The sequence below is a fragment of the Setaria viridis genome, chromosome 1, assembly GCF_005286985.2.
Source record: "Setaria viridis chromosome 1, Setaria_viridis_v4.0, whole genome shotgun sequence".
NCBI lineage: Eukaryota > Viridiplantae > Streptophyta > Magnoliopsida > Poales > Poaceae > Setaria > Setaria viridis.
The window spans coordinates 32,199,800-32,224,009 of NC_048263.2; the positions used below are offsets into that span (position 1 = coordinate 32,199,800).

Below are 24,210 nucleotides of genomic sequence, written 5' to 3' on the forward strand. Positions count from 1 at the left end.
ATACCATTTTTCATGTCTCCAATCTGAATATTGACAACAAACTTTTAGAAATCATGTTTTGTCCACAGACAGTATTACTAGCCCTACCTAGTTATTGTTGCTGAATTAGCTTATTTACTTGAATTAAAACCATAACACTATGGAAGCATCCACTTCCATTATGTTATAGTTGAACGTTTTCTTTAACCTTTCAAATAATGCAGTGAGAATAATTTCATCAACTCTTTAACACGAAAAGGCCCAAATTTCAACCCCCTGCCAACTCCAAAACCATCTAAAATACAACCTTCAACTGTGAGCTCAATAGCTCATACAACCTCCTAGTAAGGTGTTTTAGAATATGTGGTGTGCGCGTGAGTGCTCTGTATCCTTGCTCTTTTGAGGTCATCTTCTTCCACAATCCACAACCCCTGCCCAGTGGTCTCTCTTCAAAGCAAATCTGCATTTATGATGTCAAAAGCCTCACTCTAAAAATCAAGTTTGCTTCTTCTCATTCTATTTCAGAGTTATAAGAAGCTGAAACAAGTATTGTGAACTGGTGGGAGTGTATATTGTCACCATGACAGCCAGGTCTCACCATCTAAAGCTCTGTCCTCATGCTGTTCCATATAACACAAGATTGTGTGTAATAAATCTCACCACATTTTGCCCATGTTATTCAGAACCACTCTGGTTTTGGTTGAAGGGGTTTAAAATGGGTGAATTTTGGAGTTTTGAGGTTGTAGGTCAGATGGTTTTTGAAATTGGGAACTAGCCATTAAATTATGCGTTGGTGCCAGGTTGTGCTTATAGGATCCTTTAACAATATTTATCATATGTTTATGATTTGAATTTGCAAGTCTTTGAACACAACTCAAAAAACATTATGGCCAACAACAGCCAGGATGCTAATGCAGAAGTGAATAAAGTTTGTGTTCTGAAGCAGAACCTTCATGCAAGCGTTTGATAAATGACAAAGCAAGGCTGGCAAAGAAGTAAAACAATGTCAACAAGAAAATCATTCATCGAAAAACCCCAACAACAAAACTAACAAGGCTAAGGGTAGGTGTTAACGCAAAAAATTGGACAGTGGTCCCGAATCCTGCGTCGAGCACACGACCCGGGAGAATCTGCTTAGCTCCTGTTCGGGTTATCGCCCTGGTGCGGTTCGCGCGGTGTGCCTATCAATCTGACATGTTGATTGATAAGGAAGGAAAGATATCAAATTTCAGAGATTTGATCAACTGAAGTTCCGATCTATTCCAAAAGATGTATCAGTGGATTGGCCGATTTGATATAAAGATGACCGGCTATGAAACAGCCGATAATCTTATAGCAAACGTAAAAGAAACTACTGAAGTAACTTAAATAATGCTACCGAAACAACACCTCAAATAGATCTAATCGGCTGTATGGTAATAAATAGTGTATAGATATAGCCGACAGTTCGTGCCTCAAGCTGGATAACTGGTGATAAAAACTAAAATAACAAGTAAAACCTATAATTCTAGCAAATATCGATAACTAGTAAATAAATCTAAATGAAATAACAGCGATGCGCCCGAAGTTAAAGCTTAGATATTACTCGAACTGCAGAACTTATAAATTGGCCGAAGATCGCGTTGATGCAGCCCTGCCAACTCGCACGAACTCGTGAAAAGAAAAGGGTTTGGCGAAGTCGCCAACTTGAAAGTAAAGTTGCGTGAAAAAGTAGATTCGTATTGATGATTGTTGGTTGTTTTACAAGCCTCATGAGGCACCTATTTATACCCTATTACAACTCATTTCCTAACTAACTACAATTTTATCTCTTATTCAAAGTAACAAATATTTACATACGGATACAACTCGCATCGGAGTCGAACACCAATCAATCCTTTATGGGCCAACCCTGTCTTCATCTTGTTACCGACTTGGCCCATTCAGGCCCATATCGGCTGAGCTGTTCTGGCTTCCAATTGGCCACTCCCCATCGACCTCATCGGCTAATCGGCCGAAATACTGTAGCTTTATCGGCCGATTTCCCTAGCCACAGCCTCTTGTTTAACCGCGTCAGCCACTTTCTTCTCCTCTTGACGCCGACCCTGACACATGTCAAAAACTGACGTCAATAGTAGGTTTGTAGGTATCCTATATTTTTGGCTTGAAACAAGAATTTTGAAGAGAGAAATCAAGCATAGAAATTCTAACTAAGGGGATTTTGAAAACAAAAAGGAAAAGAAAGGGCTTATTTTTTTGATGAAATGCAAAAACCTATGGTTTTAGGGTGGAGTGTAATCAGAACAGAGCCAAAAATAACTCAGGTCGATCTGAATGGTGCAACAAGCTGATCAACACAAGGTAATCCAACCTCTGTTGGTTCTGGTTTTCGGCTGGGCTGATAGAAGGGCTTAGGTGGAAAAGATTTTGATAAAAATAACATGAAAATGCACTGCAACATGACATAGATAAATAAAATGAGATGACATGATATGGAGGTGGTCTAAAACAAAACAAAAGTGAGCCTAAATTAACTAGCCACAAGTTTAGAATCAATGGGTGGTGCCATGCTTCATATTTCTCTCTAAAAAGACACAAAGAAAAAGACTCTAAACACTAATAGCATACAAAAAGGGGTCTATAAATTTTTCAAGATCAAGTAACAAAGTGCTCCCTCGGTATTATTTAAAGCATACAACATGTTGTTGCGGAAATTGTTAGAGCAATGGTACAATGTTACTTGATAGTTTCGATTAAAGAGCACAATATAGATCATCATCTTGATAAAATAAATAAATAAAAAGACGGGTTGCCTCTCGAAAAGCGCTTTAGTTATAGTCATATAACTAGACTCCTCACCTTGATCATGTTCATGCGAAGCCATGGTCCTTTGTGCGAGAATCCAAAGTGTCCATGCAGTTTGATGTGATCTTTTGTAATCCTTCATGGTTCACTTTTAAAATCTTCATGTATTGAATGTAGCCTGCTTGTGTCTTTATGTCCCAATGCTCCAGAGGTTTTTATTTTGTTCCAGACTTCTGAATTTGATCATGTACGTTTAATGAAAGCATTGCCCAAGCTCCTCTTTATTGTTGTTATCCTCATCTCCTCCGTCTTATTCTCATCACATTGCTGCTGCCTCTTCTTTGTGGATTTTCCCCTGCATCCAGAATAGAACATATACTGAAATATAGCTCTATTGAAAAGTTTATGAAGTTACCTTTCCAATGAGTAGTCATTCATCTAAAACGGAGTTCAAATGAGAGAGTTATGCCCGTTTTATTTTAGCACTACGTGCTGTCCAGAACTAATTTTAGGACGCGTGACCTCCGATAATTTAGCCATAACAGCTTGTAGGAACTTCCGATTGCCTTAATTCTTGATTCGTTGGAATGTAGACTTCATAGGACTTATGAATATCAAAAAATATTCTATTGCCTTTGAGGTCGTGCAAAATCTTGATGACAACAGTAGCTTCTTAGGAATTGATCCGGAGATGTCGATGATCTTGATCTTATGGTCTTTGGGGCATTATGTCACACATCCTTTAGCTTCAAGGTCATAACCATTGCTGCACCAGCGAGTAGCATGGTGGTAATGATGCATCTTCTTCATAATTCTTGCTCTAGCCAAGGTGCTGGGATCAGAGGAGGCTCATGCGCTTTGTGTCAATGATCTGAGCGGTTTTCTTTCTTGATTGCATCACTCAATTAGAAGCTTCTTCAGCATCCCACTGGAGAAGATTGGTAGTGTCATGGTGCTTCTAATCTTGTTGCCTCCATTCTTGATCAACTTCAAGTCATCATCTTTTGTGCGTAGAGGCTCTCCAATCATCCCTCAACATCATCACCACCTTCTTCGTCCTTCACTGCTGCCTCTTCTCCATTGAATTCCTCTGCGTCCAGTACAGAACATGTACCAAACTTCTACTCCATTGCAAAGTGCATCAAATTACCTTTCCAACAAGTGGTCATTCACCCAAAACGGATTCCGGATGAAGAGTTACGCCCGTTTTACTCCGGCACTACATTCGGTCCCGAGCTGATTTGAGAACACGCAACATTGAAAGATTTTATCATAACTCCTTGTACGGATCTCCAAAATTATCAATTCTTATTGCATTGGAAAGAATACTTGATGGATCTTCTGAATATTCAATTTTCCTTTATTATACATCTCTGATCATGGGTAGAAAATTGATCATAATAGCAACGTTCAACTTGAGATGTTGATGATCCAACTCGCAACTTTTTTGGCATGACCCAACACCTGTTACTTCAACAAATAAATCTCCAAGAAAATATTAATCTTAAAAATTAATTGACACAATGGCATACCTTGCTTATAAGCATTTGTATTGTCTTAATTGGTGTGTACTCAATAGCAGATGCTAGGCCACAAACAAAGTTAGCACCTACTGATAAAGAGTTGGACTTGATGTTGTTATCATCCTATCGGAGTGAATTGAGACTTGATGAAGTCCATGTTCGATCATCTGGCGTCTAGTATTTACCTACTTTCAAGGATGCAAATAAGAAAAATAGGATATATGTAATACAAAAATTAGGGTTAGTCCGAAAAATTAGATAGATCGCCCCAGGGTTCGAGTTGCTGATCCCCAGCAACGGCGCTAGAAAAGCTTGTTGATGGTAGTTAACACGCCAAGTTGTGAACCGCAAGCACACAGATCATCATAGCTTTTCCCTTAGAATATTCCATCCAAGGTTTATCAATCCGTGGATCGGCAGGAAACTGGCTAGAGTTCTCTATCTAGCTAAACGGATCTAATCCTATCATGAAGCATGAATTGCATACAAAGGTAAACCCAATCCTGAAATAAGTATTATAGATAGGGTAAACAGATCACAGGTAACACAACCAAATGTAGCATGAGCCTATTATCTTCTTGTTGTAGTTCTAACCAAAGTGATAACCAACCTTTGTAGCACCTTGATAAATAGTCATCTCTTAGAAAGGCGGCTCGCAAGCGGCCTACTTTCTTGTGGTTTACCTCAAACGACTCCCACAATACTCGCAATCGATCCTACTCAACATTACGCAATTGTTCGGCCTTTTCCTCCCACATGCTATCACCATGCAAGGGTAATCACATCGACTTCCTACGCACTACTAAGATGTATCCGCAAGACATAGACTAATCACCACGATTACATCTATTCCTGCTAAGAACATATGCTAGATAAACATATGAGAATAAGCATACATCATAGTCTATCAAAGTAAGCACAAGATTAGATTGATATCATCATCGTGTGTACATAAGCCTTGATGATCACAAGGCTCGGCTCCAGAACTCCACCATGGCTTCACCGTGCAGGGACGACCATGGCAACTAGGGTCTAGCCTAAGCCCTCTCCTAGACAACCTCAAAGACTTGCAGCGGCCCTCAGCTCCCTCTGGTGTGTGTCCCTCTATTCGTTGACTTCTGGTGGATCCCCCACCCCCCGGCCTCAGTGAATTTTTGGAGTATTTATAGTCTGGAGAGCTCGTGCGTTAAATTGGAAGGCGAACGGGTGAAGGAAAGGGGTAGGCCGATCGGTCTTCGTCGCCAAGTCTTCTTCAATGTTCTGGAACCTTATTTTTATATGCATGTGGGCCTGGCATGTCCGTAGCTTCGGGATGAGATTGATCTTCAATAACTTTTCAAATCTCCGCTTGATCTTCTTTGATTCCTCCTTGATCCCGAAGCGATCCTTGCCATATCTTCACAAACTTAGCCCTTAAGTCATATTGGAGGATTGCTTGCTAAAAATGAGCGTCGGTGGAGGCCAGAAGGCACCAAGCCGATCGGCCTAGGCCCTTTTTTGCGCCTCCTAATCTTCATCTTTCTCTGGTCCACTACTCGTTCAAGGCTTTATCCGAAAAATGCATAAGCCCAATTTCCTGTGAAAATAGAATATCCTCCAAAATATCTTGCATATGCAAAAATGAGGTTATTTCAGGTGCCAAGTGCCGGGTTAGTATAAGAATATGCATTAAAAACACTAGTTAAATAGCACTAAAAGTGTGTTAATAATGAGCGTCAACAGTTGGCCCAAACACTACCGAAGATACACGCAAATACACTTGTTTCACGCAGAAACATATACTAGTTGCCGCAGCAACCTATCTGGAACTGATCCACTTAATCAGTTCCTTCCAAAGTGCCTATAGTTGCCTTCGGCTACAGCAACTCCTACACTTTCACCTGGGCAGTCCTCAAAGGCTACCTGCCAGCCAGCCAAACACTCTCTTCTTGAGTGTGGAGAAAACCTCCAGACTACTCTCTTTAGTGCTACTAGAACTCACAAGGAAGTCTATCCCTTCTCCTCTGTATTTATAGCACTACTACACAGCCATAGTGGCTTGCATGCCAAGGCTAAGGCTTGACTTGACTTGGTTCCTAAGGCAAAGACTAGACTTGGACCCATAGTAATTTACATTTAGCTACTCAGCACTACTAGTCAAGATTACTGCTAACAGTGTGACTTACACTACCAGCTAATTGGAAGTGATATGCTTGCCAATTTTTTTCTTATAACAATAGTCTCTCCATGCATGGATGCATCTTTTGTGTGACTCATGCAATACTATGTTTCTGTTGTACTGACATTGTTTCTTTTTGTTAGTCCCACCTGCCTTCTTTGCTTCTCGTGTGGCATCCCATGCTCGCAGCCATGTTGAAGAACAGAGGAGCTTGGGACTGGCGAGCGATGACCCTGCAACTCTTCAATTTCCAAAATATAATTTCTGCTAAAACCCTTTCCGGGAGATGAGAACATGATGTGTTCAGCCAATAATAACCAAGATATCTGGTGACCTAGTTTCTTGTGTGTGTTCAGCCCTAGGGTCAGTTGTAAACTTATCCTCCTACCACGAATGTTATTTTCTGGATTGTCAGGTGATCATATTCTTGTTGCTAGCAGAGCGAACATTGTTATATCCTTGTAATGTGTGTACCTTAAACCCAGAGAGATACTTAAGAAAAATTACCTTCACAATTTGCTCTTGTCGGGCGTTGGGTAGTCAGTGCTCACTCCAACGCCGTCGAACATTGAGGTCACCTGAGAATTGAGATGCAATCAGACGTGGGTGGATTTGGAAATCCAAAGCCAAATTGGATTTCTTTTTTTGATTTGGATATCACTGGACGTCCAAACTGTGCATGGATTTTTGAATTCACTTGTCAACTTTTTTAATGTCCAGGTGGAGTCGCGCATTTAGATTTCAGACATGATGCATAATATATATTTCGAACATGATGCATAATATTGCATAATAGCATGACCAAACACAATATAAGATCCCTTCAAGATTAACAAATGCACTTTCACGTCATGTTTATAAAAAAAATAAAGAATGAATAGGGAAACATGTTCCAAAGTGGACATGTCCTAGCTGCTGACCATTTCTCTCAAAAGCTTGCATATCCATTTTATACCTATTACAGGTTTCGACAGACAATGGCTTACTATCCTGAGGCAGTACAATCAACATATATCTCAATGTCTGGCTGAATCAGAACGTGCTGTGCGGTTAACCCTGTAACCTGCACCGTCTATTCAGCAGCCTCTCTTGAGTTTTGAGGCTCGGCTGGTAGAAATTATAAGAGCATCTGCAAGAATACCCAATATTTTTACTCCTAGCTAGGCACCTCCCAAAAAGATTTTGGGCATAGAAAATACCACTTCCTCCGGCAGTATTCTTATTTTTCTCCCAAAAATCTTCCACGTCATCCTAGGTGGGACCTACCACCAATTAAAATGATCTCTCTCCTCCCATCGACCATCATATCTCCTGCCCGAGATTACCGTACGTGAGTTCGTCTTTCCTCGTCTCTCCCCTTCATCTTTCTCTCTCTTAAATTTCATCTCAATTTACCAGGGCACGTTTTCAAATCGTTTCCGTATAAGTGATTTCGTTTCCAACTATTACCATATTCAAATTTGGATTTTTTTCCCCTTTTATTATTGTATTGTTGTCGTCACTGAATCAGCAAAATTCCCGATTGACCAGTAATCATTTTATAGATAATATCGTTATCGACCGTTTTCAACCATTTTCATTCCCAACACTAAAGAACGAACAACCTTGCTGGTTATCAAATTAAAATACACCTTATTATAGCTATTGTATCTGGATTCCACCAATACTCCAAAAGTCAGTCGGGGTGAAGAAATCTTAAAGTGCCTGTCAGTCGGGTGGGCAAGCTTGGGCAGGGGCTTGGCCTCCGTTCTTTTATGATTGTCTTATTTCTTAAAATCAGATTTTCATAAATGACGGTCCTATTTGCTATCAATGTGGGTCGTCATCATGGCAAACATTAGATGACTAATGAGAAGAATCTTGTTTGCACTAATTAGATGATATAAACAGAGTTATTTTTCTTGGTCATTGCCAAGATGAAATAACATTATCAAAAAAGAACGGAGGGAATATTGTCGGAAGGTAATCCGAGAAAATTCCGAGAAAATTCTAGATGAATTCCTTGATTTCTATGTTTCAGAATACAGAACGATGCTTCCAATATATTACATATGTCAATGCCCAGCATGGATACACATACACCGTTATCAGATAAGAGTACTACATACTCATATCACTTGATCTGGTGTACTCCCTTTTTTGCATTAGCGACCTCAGGCATACAAGAACAAGATCATCTGCTGAGGTTTGTTTCGGAGCAATGGACCTTTTAACGCTCGGATCAATTTTCAGTTGAAGCTGAAAGGCTGAATAATTACTTACGCTGTACCAACTTGATAATGGAACTCTGTACCGAACTCTGGAATCTCCGTTGCTGTCAGTAATGGGAATGGGGGCCGCCTCGATTCGGAAAAAAAATTACTTGTGCTGTACCAACTTGGCGTGCAAGAGTTCAAGGTAATGGTATCTGTGGCAGGACGAATCACTTGAGCAAGCCACAAATCACTCTGAATCTCTTTTAGCGCTATGAATAATGCTGAAGTGCTTCAACATTGTCATGATGACAGTGACACCATAGAAAAAATGGATAACACTGCTCCGTGCAATTCACAAACCATCCAACATTACATACAAGCCACAAATTCAAAGAAATTATTCTGTTTATATGTGCAAAAGCGATTCCAACAATTAGTCAAAATCTTTCAAATCCAAAAGGCTAAACCTCATGTCGATGGCAAGCTGATAACAGCTGGGTTTTTTTGGGAACTATGACTTATTAGCTGACTAAACTTTATAATATGAATCAGAAAATTACAATAGGCACCCATATGCTATGTTAAACAGACCTGGAGTTGTACAATAATAGCAAACACACAGAGAACACGTACAATTTTGTTCAGTTCTTGAAAGAAAAGCCAAACAAGACAAATCATTACGCACACTCATCTTTTCATGAGGAGACCTAGTAGTATTCCCATAATAGCAACCACCAGTACTAAAACTAATGAGTAGCCACCGTGCTGCCTGCTGATGTCTCGCCTCAGAAGATCCTGTTAAAATCCCAATAAATTATTATTAGACTAGGCCTGTAGTGCTACCGAGATTGATCCAAGTATTCAGATCTCACTGTTGCAGAAAGCAATACAGCGGTACTCCCTCGGTCCATTATTGTGGGCATATTATTTTGACCTTTAATTTCTCTTGCACTATATTTTGTCAACTGCTATTGAATCAACACCTTATAAGAGCACTTTGAAATATGGATCTAATGATACTAGACAAGCATATAATTTGACTTAACTGTTGGCCAAAACTTATGGCGTTTGACTTAAAATCGAAATACGCTTTATAAAAAAAAAGATGGAGATCTCAGCAATTAGATCGCCACTTGATGTCTGGGAATAAGCCATGTCACCTGGGGCTGAGCTGGCGTGGCCAATCTCAGCCCTCAGTTGCCGTATCTAATGACTGAGATTGTGTATGGGCAGCAATCATTATGCTCACAAAGCAAACTGTAGATAGATATGTAGTTCACTTGCTGAAATCATGAAAGAAGGGATCAAGAGAATATGGAGAGAATGAGCGCCGAAGGGAAGGTAGAGAAGACAAACTATATGTAGTCCATGTAAAACATATGTACTGAAAAGGAAGCAGTGCACAATCTTGTATTGAAGTATTTGTAGAGAAATGCACAACAGACCTATACCACAACTATGTCTATCAAAAATCTGAATGTAGATCCTACAGACTACAGTCAAAGTTTTTTTAAAAAAAAGCACTCGAGTATATTAACTGTTTGCATAATAAGCAAAAACCCACTCACCAATTCTTGTCGAAGCTTGTTGTTCAGTTCAACAGCAGAATTCTTCTCCTCCATCAGTTTGGAAATCAAAGCAAATGGCTACAAAGGCATAAATAACCATGTCAAGGCTCAATATATCACACAGGCATCCAGGACACCTACTAAGGCCTCGATTACTTTGTTATGTAATAAAACTTTGCTGAATGCTGAATAACTCGATACAGGTAGAAAGCTAATACATGGAATCTTCCTGAAACTATAGGAATAACACAGCCAATTAGGGTTTGTTTACATCTAAATTATATTTTTATACAGATAAGGGCCAATAATTAATGATATAAGATTATGCAGTAAAGCACATTAATATTATAGGCAGAAAGACCGCATCTGTCGATTGTGAGGATAAGATTCATCAAATACAATTAAGTCTGCTGTCAGTTATCTAAGTATCAACAGTTCGAAGCAATGCTATAGGCTTTAGCTGAGTGTTATTGCACATGTTAGTCATAGTATATGTCATTTGGAAACAAGTAAATGAGAAGAAATATTCCATGTCAACATCTTCAATAAAGATGCTCTGAGATGAACTTAGACACCTTATCTAATTTATTAATCTTCTCTAGTTTCCGTCCAGTGGCTGACCAATACGGGAATGAGCTCAAGTGAACTATAGATTTATAGAACAATGGTTAGCTGAGCTCCATCTAGTTTGGAGCAACATCTAAGTGAATGGATTGCTGATACTACAAAATTGTTTGAAGAAGGTAGATGCACTTATCAAGTTTTATATAATACTTTTTCTGTTTCTTTAGGTTATTTGGTTTCCTGCAAAGAAAGATCGACTCTCAGTTCAAGGAGGTGGATAGTGGATAGAATTGATGATTGCTGCAAAAGGTTATCGGTGAGGCAGTTACAGAAGATAACTGCAACTACTCTATCAGACAGTCAACAGTTGGCACAGATCACTAACAAGCATCGCTGTTAACTACTTGAATAATTGCTCCAAGATTATAGCCATACCTCTTGATAACTCAAACTGCCCAGAGAACCATCCTCAAATCCCTCACTTTGGGTGGATGGCGTGATATAAACCACCTTCAATTTCACTTCATCAACCACATTGCCTGATTCTTTGGTAAACTACAAAAATCCCACACATAAGATTTTTTTTTAGTGGAGGGGCACCTGGTACCATGCACTGACTATAATATATAAAAAAGAAAACTGCCACTGAATCATAAGAATGAGACAGAAAAGAGCCAACATAAATACTAAAACATGCTAAAATGCGAGTTACCATGTCTCCGGTGACTTCCTTTGGCATAATCTCCTTGGCCACGATGGCGCTCTGCACAAGGAATTTGTCCTTGCATTGCATGTCCGGTGGCGCCTCCCGTTGCGCTTGCATTGTAACTGAATCCGAAAATTCACGGCGCAAATAAGATGTTAGCATATAGCCAGTTGTGTCAGAACAATTTAGTGATTCACCAAATTACCAACAACGTCAGCCGTGGACCGGGGTGCCACAATGCCATTGTTCGGCCGAACGCAGTACTTCTTCGGGCTCGTTGTCTTGACCTGCAGTCGCAATGTTGCACGAATTCAGTCCCTACGATACCATTTTCGCGTAATTATTGCATAGCCTTTGCCGGGAAATCCACGAGAAGGGTTCGTTTTTACCTTGAACGCAACCTGCTTGTCTGTCTTGTTCGTCAGCTGCAGCGTGCACGAGATCTGCTTATTCAATTCGACTGCATGGTTGAGAGAGAGAAACGGAGAGACATCAGGAAACGAAGAAACAGTACAGGACGATCGCGGATTTACCTCTAAATGAAGAGAAACAAGCGAAGAAACATCGAAATCAATCCAGAGAGGAGGAAAAAAAAATGGGGAACCCGAGAACCATCTCATGGGAAATTATCGAATGGAAGCTGGACATCGCGCATCAAAATTCCCCGGAGTTCCGTACAGCGCGCATCGAAATTCCCACGGAGCCCCCATCGAAACCACCGCAAATAACGACATGAATTGCAAGCAAATCAATAGAGGCCGCGAGGAAGAAACAAACAACAGGACACGTACATGGGAAGCGGAGCTCGATGGGGTCGATCCCGAGCAGCTCCCCGGCCTCGGCGCTCATCCTGGGCAAACCACGGGAAGCAATCCGCGCCGGTGGGAGCGGCGAGGTGGGGGATTGAAACCCGGATTCTCGATGGATGCCACGCACCTCCCCCTCCGCTCCCCTCCTCCCCCTCCTCTGTTTTTTTCCGGCTATCTATATTCCTGGAGCGGAGGAGGAAGCGGAGGAAAAACGGGGAACTCGGGGAGTCGGGGAAAATTCGGATTTTGGAAGGGGCGAGAAGACGGGTGAAGAAAACGGAAAACTCAGACTAGCCCGCCGGCACCGGCGACGTGGTGACGCAGAATATTCGTGTGAACACACACGTCTACACGGGTGAGGCGGGAGGCTGCGCGCCGGTCGGCGGTCGCTTTCTCTCGCTCCCCCAGCCCCAGGCCCCAGCTCACTCGCCCTCCCGTCTCTCCCGTTTTTCTCCGGAGGCGGAAGGAGGAGGGGTCAGGAGGCGGCGGTTGCGGCGTTTACATCCGAGGCCGTTTCGCGTCCGCATCGCCTGGTTCTCGTCAGCTCGTGCTCGTGCTCGTGCCGAGCCTGCCTGGATTCGATTCGATTCGATCGGCCGCCACGCTCAGCTTCGGGCTGCTCGAATCTGCGACCGGCCGGCGTCAACGGTGTGTCTCCTCCACTCTCACAGCTGCTGCCGAAGAAGGCTCACGACACGGTTGGATCACGGTCACGGCACGTTCCTGCGGTGGCTTGAGGGGGTGTCGCGCTGTGCAGCCACATGTGCGAGAGCGAGGCCGGGCCGCGATTAGGTCCCGTGCCGTCCCTTCGGACGACCTTTTTATAGCGGGCCGGTGCTGCGTCAGTATCCACGAGTACTGCCAGCACTGGAAGTAGTAGCGTACTTGCTGGCTGGCCTTCTTCCTAAATCCAGTCGCGACGCATGTGCCATGCGTATCCAGAAATTAAAGCTCCGAGTTTGCAACTGCAAGCAAACCTCCTGGTACGGTGTGTGCCTGTTCATGAACCGACATGAGAGCTGAGTTTCGCTTCTGACTTTTTTGCTTCCTGCTTTCTGGTGGGGACTTGACTGCTAGAGAATAGACAAGCAGCGAAGATCCCGTCACCACATGGGACATGGCAAAGAACAAGTAAAGCCAACAGGAGTATCTGACGCTTTTTGGTGTCGCGACAAACGATCCTAGATGCACACGCTGAAATAGAGAAAGGAACGATCCTCATTTGGTAGTTCAGTTTGTTACGGCAAATAAATAAAAGTAAGACCGTAAGAGTTGTGCATCTCCAAAAGGAACGTTCCCCTCGCATGTTGATGCTCTATGGTTCAGGCAGCAAAAGGTATTCAGTATTCTGTAAGTATGCTATTTCCATTTTACCTTGCGTTCAATACGAAACACTAAGGATCGTATGAGAGTCTTGCACAAATTAGAAAGAAAAATCCATTTTATTTCCCCATGTTTCTAGGTAATTTATCCTTTTGTAATACGTCTTAAAGTTACTGCAAGGCCTATAAACTCAGTCATCATGGCGGCTTAAGAGCCCCTGGGGATTCTGGACAGTAGCAGCCACATCGTCCAAGTCAAATTAAGGTTGAACTAGACCTGTCACTCAGGGGGAAAGAAAAAGACTGGTAGCTCTACAGGTAGCGAACCCTGTTAGCCGTGCTGTTTGGGGCCGGGAAACCGTCAAGACGGCCGTGCTGTAAATAAATGAAGTCCAAGGCTCCAAGCCACGCCTACACCACTACACCAGGACAGCACACAGGATCAGTAGAACAACTATCCTATCCTGAAGGACGTCAGAAACTTCGCCAAGAGAAAAATGTAGAGCAGCCGGCTGCCGCTGGTCACGGTCCAACAGTGCGACGCACGGATGCTAAAAGTCCCGGTCCAGTCCGCCGCGACGACGGTAATGTGCGGACGGAACACTTCCATTTTCTTCCTTCGGGATTTGCTCCCGTCATGCGTAGACCGGCTTTGTATACGCAGTAGTCGTCGCTGTTCATCCGGCGCCTGTACTTCGTCCCGATCGATGGCTGAGCGAGACGTGCACCCGACGGGACTCTGGGTCGCGCCGGGGACGTTTGCCCGATCTCGGCTGCAACCCGGCAGGCGGCCGCAGCCTCGGCGCTTGCTGGATGCGTCCAGTCTCGCCGTGCTGAGGGAATTTGGGGGCCAGGCGTCCAGGAGTCCAGGCGGCGAGGACGGGCGGAGAGGGAGAGCAGCGCAGCCGGCCGGCTGATTGGTGTGGGTGTGGCCTGTGGCGAGACTGAGGAGGGATCAGGCTGGTCCTTAATCTTGTTTGGGCTCAAGCCCAGGAGTATATTCTTTTCCTGCGGACGGGTGGGCTCAGTGCAATATGCGTACAGACCTCTTTTCTCTGGGCCAGCCCGTACCGTTTGATATTCACATTGCGGCGTTTTTTTGGGTGACTGCATCATCCATCACTCACTACTGACTACACCAGGCCCCGCCGCCATGAAAGGGATGCAATGCAAATGTGTGAAACAAGCAACAGTGGTTTTCACTCTTGGGGTGTTTGGATCCTCGGGCTAAATTTTATTCCCTATCACATCAAATATTTAAATATTAATTATGAGTATTAAATATAGAGTATTTACAAAACCCATTTCACATATGGAGGCTAAACGGCGCGACGAATCTATTAAGCCTAATTAGTCCATGATTTGGCAATGTGATGTTATAGTAACCATTTGCTAATGATGGATTAATTAGGCTTAATAGATTCGTCTCGTCGTTTAGCCTCCATCTGTGTAATTAGTTTTATAATTAACTCATATTTAATCCTCCTAATTAGCTTCCGAATATTCGAGGTGACACAGATTAAACTTTAGCTTCAGGATCAAACACCCCCTCAGTAGCGTTCGTGAGGTTGTTTAAGGGACTTGCTAAAGTTTAGCACATGTCACATCGGATGTTTGGATACTAATTAGGAGTATTAAACGTATGCTAATTACAAAACTAATTGCACAGATGGAGTCTAATTCGCGAGATGAATCTATTAAGCCTAATTAGTCCATAATTTGACAATGTGGTGCTACAAACCATTTGTTAATGATCGATTGATTAGGGGGGTGTTTGTTTCTTTAGTCCCTCCTAAAATTTCTGTCACATCGAAATGTTTAGATACTAATTAGGAGTATTAAATATAGACTAATTATAAAACCAATTGCACAGATGGATACTAATTTGTGAGACGAATCTATTAAGCCTAATTAGTTCATAATTTGACAATGTGATGCTACAGTAAACATGTGCTAATGATGGATTAATTAGGCTTAATAGATTCGTCTCATGAATTAGCCTCCATCTGTGTAATTAGTTTTATAATTAGCTCATATTTAGTCCTTCTAATTAGCCTCCGAATATTTGATGTGACATAAATTTTAGGAGGTCCTGAAGATCCAAACACCCCCTAGGTTTGATAGATTCGTCTCGCGAATTAGACTCCATCTATGTAATTAGTTTTATAATTAGCTTATCTAATTAGCATCAAACATCCGATATAACATAGCACCTGTTATCAAACAGCCCAGACCCTCAGCCCCTGAGTCACGCGGCACGCGTACATGCCTACACCGGCGATGGGCCCACCTATCTGGCGTGACCCCACGCACGCGCTTCGGGATCGGACCGGAAACCAGTGACCGAGCAGCAGGCTGCACTGCATCCGCAGGCAGGCCCGGGGATCAGTAGTCACGTCACGGGAGGCAAGCCGGGCAGAAGCCTCATGATTCATGGGCATGCTGCAGGCAGGAGGAGCTTGCGCTCCGACATGGTACTCCGCCGCAATAATGCGTCGCTGGATCATACACACGCGCACGTCGTACACAGAAATCACGGCGCCCACACGTCGTGTCAAAGGAAAGCACGCACATACGCGGGCTGGGGCGGCCCTAGGTGTCGATGGCCCTCTCTCGCTCTCGTTGTTTGGGCCGCCGCCTCCCCGGCTGGTGGCTGGAGCGACGCGGCGTACGTTCGCCCAGGGAGACAGCAAAAGCAGAAAGCAGCCGGCTCTATGCATGGCCTCTGGATGGGTGCGTGAGTTGATCCACCGGCCGGTCCGGGAGGGCAACGAAATGAGCTTGATTTCGGCACGTTTCAGAATGGACTGCATTGCAGGTTCGAATGTACGTCATGCAATAACCAAGAGCACAAATGTGCTAGTGAGATGATCTTAAAGCAAGAGTAATCACGACTATTAACCCATCCTTAATTGATTTTAGGGGGGAACATGCAAAAGCAATGGGGATTACATTGTGCTCCCTCCCTCGATCTTCTTCTTGAAATATAATAGATCCCGAGTTTGTCCTAAATCAAACTATATATATTATGAGTTTGGCCAAATTTGTAGGGAAAAGTATTAATATCTACCATATCAAACAAACAAGTAAACTATGAAAATATATTTCAAATGGATCTGATTATATATGCTCATATAATTAGCATTGCAAATATATATTATTGTCTTTTCTATATACTTATTCAAACTTCGAATAGTTTAGCTTAGAATAAACTGAGAACCCCTTATATTTCAGGATGGTGGTAGTAAATGTGTGGCAACATTGTTAGCAATGAGAACTGCTACCTTGTATACATGATTAGATTACAAACTAGACTTGAGAAATACCCCCACAAAAAGTTGCTTATTAGTTACTAGGACATTGTATCCAAGCAAGGGGACAAGAAAGTTTTTTAGTTGAAAGACTCTATCTAGAGGAAGTTTATTAATAGCAAAATCAAATTTATCTCATTATTCATTTTTGAATAAAATATTTAGCATAAAAAATATAATGTTAGGATAAAAGACTATATGCCATAAGGTCTTCAACCAATCCTGTTTTGTCAATCTTGAATACTAGATTCCTTTCAATACCCTCATAAGATAAAAAAGAAATGTGATGTTGTGTTTGGATTGCTATTCTAAAATGTGTCTTGCCACCTTATCAGTAAAACTTGTCATTGGAATGCCCTTCTTTATTGACCACATAAAATAGTGCATTACTATCAAGTTCTTCAAAACATAACCTTTTTAAAAAAGCATAGAATAGAAGATTCTTATGAAGAGAAGGACAAGCATACATCCTCTTTTTCTCATTATAAAGTAAAAGAATAAATGCATGCACGTTTCAACTAGATGATATATTTCAGAATTTACCATATAAATTACTCCAATTGGTATAATATAATTCCAATGCCCAGCATACATTTTTAATATGATAGCATATAAATGGGTTTTACATTTATATTCATGGAATTGTTTTTGCAAAATTTGATTCTTTAAGTTGCGCACCTGTACTATACAGAACTTCTGTTCTACTTAACTAAACAGTAAAGTTCATTGCTCAATTTAATTCAATTTTCCCTCTGGATTTTGATCTCCCTAGGGAACAATGCATCAACCAAATGTCATATGCATGTGTTGACCCGATTGGCCACATTAATATTTTGCAGTATTTTTAGATTAACCATAAATTAAGCTCATCAATATTGGCTATTTCTAATTATGAGAAAAAACAAAATTATTATTTCTCAACTGTTAGTTCTTTAAAGTGTGCACTTGCAAAGAATCTCAGTCCTCGTTAGTACTAAATAGTATAAACCACTTGTGAATTAATTTGATTTCCCTTCTGAATTTCATTTCCAGGGAAACAGTACATCCTCGCTTAAGTGGATCCAGTTAAGATTCAATTACCCATGTTATTATTTTTAGCCCTTATTTTAAATTAAAAATATGCTTATCATTATAAATTCAATATTAGTACGGAGAATATACAATAACTATGCAAGTTGACAAGAACATTAACCTAAGATGCATGCAAACCTCAGACCGAAAGAAATCACACCCATCCATGCGACGAAGAGGAAGGAACACAAACGGCACTGTTGCTAGATTTACAAGATGCTCAGCTAGTTGTCCATGGTAAAAAGGAAAAACTAAAAACATGTTCTTGAACAGACACAATCATGGGATCGGAGGAGGCACAACGACTTCTCTACAGGCGAATAGAAGCGGTCCAGGAACAAAAACGAGAAAGAGAAAACAGGAAATGAAAGGGATCGAAATAGATAACACAAAGTCCGTATACCTAGAGGATCATAAGATAGAGGCCTGCTAGGTGCTCTAACTTGATTCTCCATTTCTACTCCCCACACTGGAAAGTACTCTAATTAAACAACACGCGATATTGAGATCAAGATCTGAGACGAAACCCTAGAACGTGGCACAAGGGCGATGACCACTGCGTGCCCAGAACTTGTTGGCTGGAGCATGCCTAACCCGCTAGAATGGAGTGATGCCCATGTTGGCGGCTGCAGCTGCTGCCGCTGCCGCATAGAGACCATCCTTGAGAAGCATGTCTTCAGCGCCATCCTGCAAATCACAGCCCAGGAAACAGATAAAGATAATGAGTGCTTCAAATTACTAAACATCGAGATAGAGAGAAGCATATACAATGCTACTTGATGCTCCGAATTTTGCCAGGTGAGATTTTCCAGGCATGTAATACATCTAGGTTAGGGTTCCACTGTCGGCTGTAATACCTGAGTCTTGAAGGTCTTCTTGAGGCCCTGGTCCGGCATGAGGCCGAAATGGATGTGCGGGAAATGTGCCCACTGGTTGCAACACAACACAAACAAATTAAAGGACAAGAAAGCCAAAGCAAAGTAATCTGCAGGTTTGCATTAGTAAAGCAGGCTGAAGCAAATGCAAAACGAACGCTCTGCAATATGCTGTGCGGGTGGGGCTAAAGCCTCCAGAGGCACAGAGCCACACAGAGGTGCCCGGCCGGCATGCATCTCGCTCACGCGCAAGCAGCCGGCGCCGGACACAAGCTGTCGCTGTGTCCATGCTGACATTGTAAAGTGATGGGTCAAATCACTAGACACGCAGACAGCCAGCTAGCCCCGACCCCGAGTAGTTGTTACTGCTGTAGTGCTTCTGGGAAGAAGAAGAGAGTTACATTCTTTGCGGCTGCGCTGAACGCCTCGCGGTGGGTGATGTCCGGGTTGCCGGCCTTGATGCGCTGGATCTCGTCCCTGCGCACACATCCAGCAGCACATTCACCAGCTTGAGGACGAGCAAGAGCATATGCTAGAGCTAACTGTTAAAAGGGAAATGGATGCATTTTATATGCAGGAATTTTGTTTTTTTGCGAGATCTTACTTGATGAAGCGGTTGTACGCCGACGGGACTCTCTGCCGCTTCTCCGGAGCTGCAAAAGTTAGATTTGTAGGGTAGATTCGAGTCAGCGTGCATCCGTAGGAAACATGAACGAATGGGTGAGCTTATCTTGCTAGCAACTACTCCACTATACATTCTGACTGTTTATTTGCAACTGAAGAGCAAAAGGATGGGCACCCCCTGCCACAACATGACATGATTGTATGTCTCGTTATCCGCCGATCCCGGCCGATAACATCTCATTTTCACCCCCCCCCCCCCCCCCAATGCTTCACACGGTGAAAACTAGTAGCTTGTTCTTTAAGCTTAAAAGGTTATTACTGCTAGTATATTCCAGTAGACTGCACGGACACTGTTTTGGTGAGGTGATGTGTCCCCTACATACTCATCCTCTTGTGTTCGAAATTCCCTGTCTGATAACCACTCAAAGAACTGTAAAACTACAAGGAGAAGAGGGGGGCGATTGGGCGGTGTTGTGCTCCCGGGAACAGTGTGGTGCACGGCTTCCCGAGCTCACCCCTGCACACGCTGTTTGCCTTGACTAGTGATAAGTACCCTTGGTTCGGAAAAAGTAACGCGGAAGTACCAAGAGAGGAGAAGAACAGCAAGGATCCAAATTATAAGGAAAGGAAAGAAACGAGTCCTTACGCCTGTTCACCGACGGGGCGCTCTTCGCCAGCTCGGGCTCCTGCTGCACGGCGGGCGGCTTCGCTGCCGGCATCGGCGCGGCCGGCAGGTTGCTGCCGCAGCTGCTGTTGCTGCGGCCCGTGGTGGCGCTGCTCAGGTTGGCGCTTGCTTGGTCCATCAGGATGCTCGGCGCCTGGAGCGCGAACTCGTCCTGCGCACGAACAAGTACACATAAACTCACTGATCTCAGTAGTCTGAGCTGCAAGCTTTTTGAGAACTAATTAAACAAGCTAGGCAGGAAGCATGCACTAGGTTAAACTAATTGAACAAGTTGTGAATGGATTTTGTCCATACCAAGAGGCCATGCGGGGATGTGGGGGAGAGCAAGGAGTGGCCGAAGCTGAGCTGACTGGCCGCCGGCGGCGCCGCGGGCGGGAGCAGGAGGCCGCGGAGGTTGACGGAGAGCAGGTTGGCGCAGTGGCCGCAGCGCACCGTCACCGTCTTGAACAGGCTGCTGCACGGCACGCCGACCTGCGACGCGGAAACCAGAGATCACATTACATCAGCACAAAATGAATGAATGATCAGTAACAAACCGTCAAGAAGCGGAAGAAAAAGAAGGAAGAAGTAGTAAACACAAGCAAATAAAGCAGCCAGGTATCAGAAGCAGCAGAAGAACTGAAGAAGGGAGCTAGCGGTGTCGGTAGGTGACGGGTGGGGCGCGCGCGCTCGGCGCCACCACGGCACGTACGGCGAGGATGGTGTCGCAGCAGTTGCAGTGCACGTAGCAGAGCTGCTCGGTGGGGGACGGCGCGAGGTGGTCCAGCGGGAAGGCGGCCGACGACGAGGAGGACGAGGACGACATCATGATAGATTTCGACGACCGAATGTGGCAGCTCCGGCACCTGAGGCGCTGGCGCTGTCAACGAGATCGCTCAGCTCGATCGAGGGAGGAGTAGTAGTCAAGGACGGGCGAGTATAGACTCGCTCGATCTGGCTAGGGCAGGGAACGGCGGATCGCGGGGAAATCAAGGTAGCGGAGCGAGGGATCTTGGAGGGAGGAGGAAGAGGAGGCCGGGTGCGAATGAAGGGAGCGGAGGGGAGGAGTCGAAAGGGGAATTTTATACGACTAGGCGAGGAGGGAGGCAGGAGCCAGGGATATCCTTTTGGTCCCCTTTGATTTGATGAGTGTGATTTGATGTCGAGCCGCGGCCTGGGGCTGCTGGCTAACTCGCGAGCGATTTGATTTGATGGACCTGCCCGATTCGAGAAAGCCTCGGATCTGTCGTTGTTCCTGATTTGAAAGCCCCAGCCGGATCGAAGCAGCCGCAGCTAGCAACAAGGCCAGGCCAGCCAAACTCCTCCTCTTGCTAGTTGCTACTGCATGTGGATCTTGCCGGGAGCGGCGAGGGAAAGGCTGGGACGAGCAGGAGGCGGCCGGTATGGGGGATGGTGTGGACCGCGGCGGACAGCGTGGTGGATATATGGCCCTGGGCAAAGGGAAAGCGCGCAGGAAAGCGAGAGCCGTTGGTATATGGGACGGGGGGCCAAAGCAACACGCCAAGCGCTAACCTCCCCCGCCTGTCTCCGCGCGCGCACTGCAGCTAGCGGTCGGCATCTCGAGACTGTTCGCGACTGGAAAAGCGGGAGGGGTGGTGGGGTTCGCCCGGGCCCCCGGCCCGACTGTGCCGCGATGCGCGCGGTCTCCCCTCCCCTGCCCGCCCGGCCGGCTCTCCGGCGGCCTAGCGGCCGGCCGCGGCGGCCGATCGGCCGTGACCCGTGCGTGCGAGGGATACACGGAGCAAAGCGAGGGATACTGCGTTCGTACGTACGTAGTACGTCTCCATTAATACGCCTGGACGGCGACTTGTGTCTTGTGTCGCTGCGCAGGCAGGCACGTTGCGTTGGATCGAGCGGCCGATTTGACCGGTCCAGGCGACCGGCCAGGCGGCCGGGAGAGGGGGCGTGCGTTTCGCACCGCGTCGCGTCACCGGGAGCGTTCTCGCGAGACGACGTACAAAAGCCTGGCCCCGGCCGGGTCTGGCTCGATTCTCCCGGGCATGGTGGAACCGGAGGCTTAAATGGGGCCGGGACCAGGTACGCCTACGTAAAGCGCCCTACTATATGATCTGTGGGACGTGTATAGGAAGGAGTACTAGACTGTGTAGCCCGTCTGCCTCTCCGAGACATTACGGCTGATGTTGCGTATCGTACGTACGTGTGCGGGCCGGCCGTGCGTGCGGGTCATCTGGTCGGGTCGGGAATCTCTAGCTAAGATGCGGACGTACAACGGTACGACCGGCGCAGAAATGGGTCTCAAGCAACTCGTATGTTGGAATTGTATGGCATTTTTTCTTCCACTTTTCATTTTTTAGTACATTTCCAACTACATCCTATTTGATTTGCAGCTTGAGGTGTTTCAACACCCAAAGCAAAAGTCGATATAATGGAGAGATATCGCAATGTAGTACCTCTCAATGCGTCTTTATATATCAAAACTAGCTTTCCACGCTGACTTGAAACAAATTCGTCCACCTTCTCAGGGAACAACTATCTCCTCTTAATTTTTCCAGCAATTAGGCTCATACAAAGTTAGGTAGCAACTAGAACCTGAATTGACATCGTTGTCTGTGGGATCGAGCGTTGTAACCGAACAAGTATATTGGTGTTGCCTTATATGTGGTGTAATGCATTTTGATACCATCTTCAGACAGCTTTACAGACAACACATATAATGGATTGGTTTTTAAGTTGTATCATAGTAACTCTACGATCCCTTAATTTGTGCATATAAAAAATGAATATTATTAATTATTGCATGGCAATAATAATTTATATGGAGGATAAGTGATTTCGTAGTTCTAAAATTGAGAAGCGGCCTTAGTGCAGTTTGTTAGTCTCCCTCTGGGGAGGAGCTAGCCGACCAGGGGCCGAAACCCTAGTTTCTCACCTTTGTTCAGCTTGCGCCGCCCCACCCCCCTGAAAAAAAAATTAGTTCTAAAATTTACCTTCCACATCACAAAAAAAAAACATACATGGCGTTAGATGAGAGGACCTGTAAGAGGAACTAAATCCATGGGATCTAGTACGCCTGTATGATGAGTTTATCTTCCTGTAGGCGGGTGTGGTACTAGCTGGTCTTCCATCGTCAGATTCCCGCGTCCTCTCACAAGCTAGCCAGCTAGAGAGCAATCCGCCGTAGTGTTTCACTTCACGGATGGCCAATAATAAGACCGGCTGATCCGATCGGTCGTCGACCGATCCCGACAGCGCCAACCACATCGTAGCTGCTGACACCCCGGTTCCACAAGCACGGCGCGACGAGCCATGATCGATCAGCTGGGAGCAGGGACGGGCACTGTATGGCGGCTCAGGCCGTCACATGCGCGCATGCACGCGGCGTACACGCGCGTAAGTGCATGCGCACGGCAGCCGCGGCCATGTTCACGGCCTGGCTCCGGCACTATATGCACGCCATGCGTGGTGGCGGTGGATGGCCTGGTGATCCCCGTGACACATGTTCAGTCCCGGTACGGCCGCCGCCGCGCGCGCGCGCGCGTCCAGCAAAAGATTTTCGCCCTGCAGGACCGGCCGGCAGGGGCGAGACGAGGGTGCGTGGCGCGAGGAACAGGACGTCGTGGTGGGATCGGATCGATGGACAATGCTTGCCACGGATGTGGCTGTGGTAACTCGCAGTACTTGGCGCGCGTCGTTTTCACCGTGCGCATTTCCACGGCCGGCCGCCCGGGCTGCACATCGATCCCAGTCACGCACATGACAAGCACCTCCGGGCTCTGATGATCGACCGATCCCCATCTATGGAAAGCGACCGAGAGGAGGTATGTACTACGCTTCGCCCACTTGAAAACTGAGAAAATGTTAGTGCACAGGCCAATGGTTAATTCTAAGATCATGACAAAGACATTTGCCTACCTAGCTTCAGATTATTGTTCGTTGTTAATGGGAGCATGCATAATTCTCTGATGGTATCAGCTGTTAAGGTAGCTATCAGCCTATCACACCATGGTAATCAAAGGCAGATGAGGGGGTAAAAAACTGATTGTGCGCTTATTTGCTCTTATGAATTCCTACTGGT

At 44.8% G+C, this 24,210-nt stretch overlaps 2 protein-coding genes across 2 annotated transcripts; both read right to left on the bottom strand.

Annotated features, from left to right (window-relative positions):
- Positions 1-9,026: 9,026 nt before the first annotated feature.
- On the bottom strand, positions 9,027-12,682 carry LOC117847472 (vesicle-associated protein 1-2). The gene is made up of 7 exons (XM_034728719.2): positions 12,269-12,682; positions 11,867-11,937; positions 11,683-11,764; positions 11,484-11,599; positions 11,207-11,326; positions 10,208-10,285; positions 9,027-9,434 (listed from the first exon to the last, which is right to left on the bottom strand). The coding sequence occupies exons 1-7, from the start codon at positions 12,324-12,326 to the stop codon at positions 9,327-9,329; spliced, it is 633 nt and encodes a 210-aa protein (XP_034584610.1). The 5' UTR covers positions 12,327-12,682; the 3' UTR covers positions 9,027-9,326.
- Positions 12,683-18,173: 5,491 nt separating this feature from the next.
- LOC117845544 (protein YABBY 4) lies at positions 18,174-21,619 on the bottom strand. The gene is made up of 7 exons (XM_034726640.2): positions 20,866-21,619; positions 20,469-20,645; positions 20,136-20,325; positions 19,470-19,518; positions 19,267-19,342; positions 18,848-18,919; positions 18,174-18,677 (listed from the first exon to the last, which is right to left on the bottom strand). The coding sequence occupies exons 1-7, from the start codon at positions 20,980-20,982 to the stop codon at positions 18,588-18,590; spliced, it is 771 nt and encodes a 256-aa protein (XP_034582531.1). The 5' UTR covers positions 20,983-21,619; the 3' UTR covers positions 18,174-18,587.
- Between the last annotated feature and the right edge of the window lie 2,591 nt (positions 21,620-24,210).

Excerpts from the sequence above, each read along its gene's own strand:
- LOC117847472 (XM_034728719.2), bottom strand. The coding sequence starts at position 12,326 with ATGAGCGCCGAGGCCGGGGAGCTGCTCGGGATCGACCCCATCGAGCTC. Across the intron at positions 11,327-11,483 it reads AGGAAGTCACCGGAGACATG|TTTACCAAAGAATCAGGCAA; the intron begins GTAACTCGCATT and ends GGATTTTTGTAG. Across the intron at positions 9,435-10,207 it reads ACAAGCTTCGACAAGAATTG|GATCTTCTGAGGCGAGACAT; the intron begins GTGAGTGGGTTT and ends GGATTTTAACAG.
- LOC117845544 (XM_034726640.2), bottom strand. The coding sequence starts at position 20,982 with ATGATGTCGTCCTCGTCCTCCTCGTCGTCGGCCGCCTTCCCGCTGGAC. Across the intron at positions 20,646-20,865 it reads GCTGCGACACCATCCTCGCC|GTCGGCGTGCCGTGCAGCAG; the intron begins GTACGTGCCGTG and ends TCCGCGTCGCAG. Across the intron at positions 19,343-19,469 it reads GCGTACAACCGCTTCATCAA|GGACGAGATCCAGCGCATCA; the intron begins GTAAGATCTCGC and ends ATGTGTGCGCAG.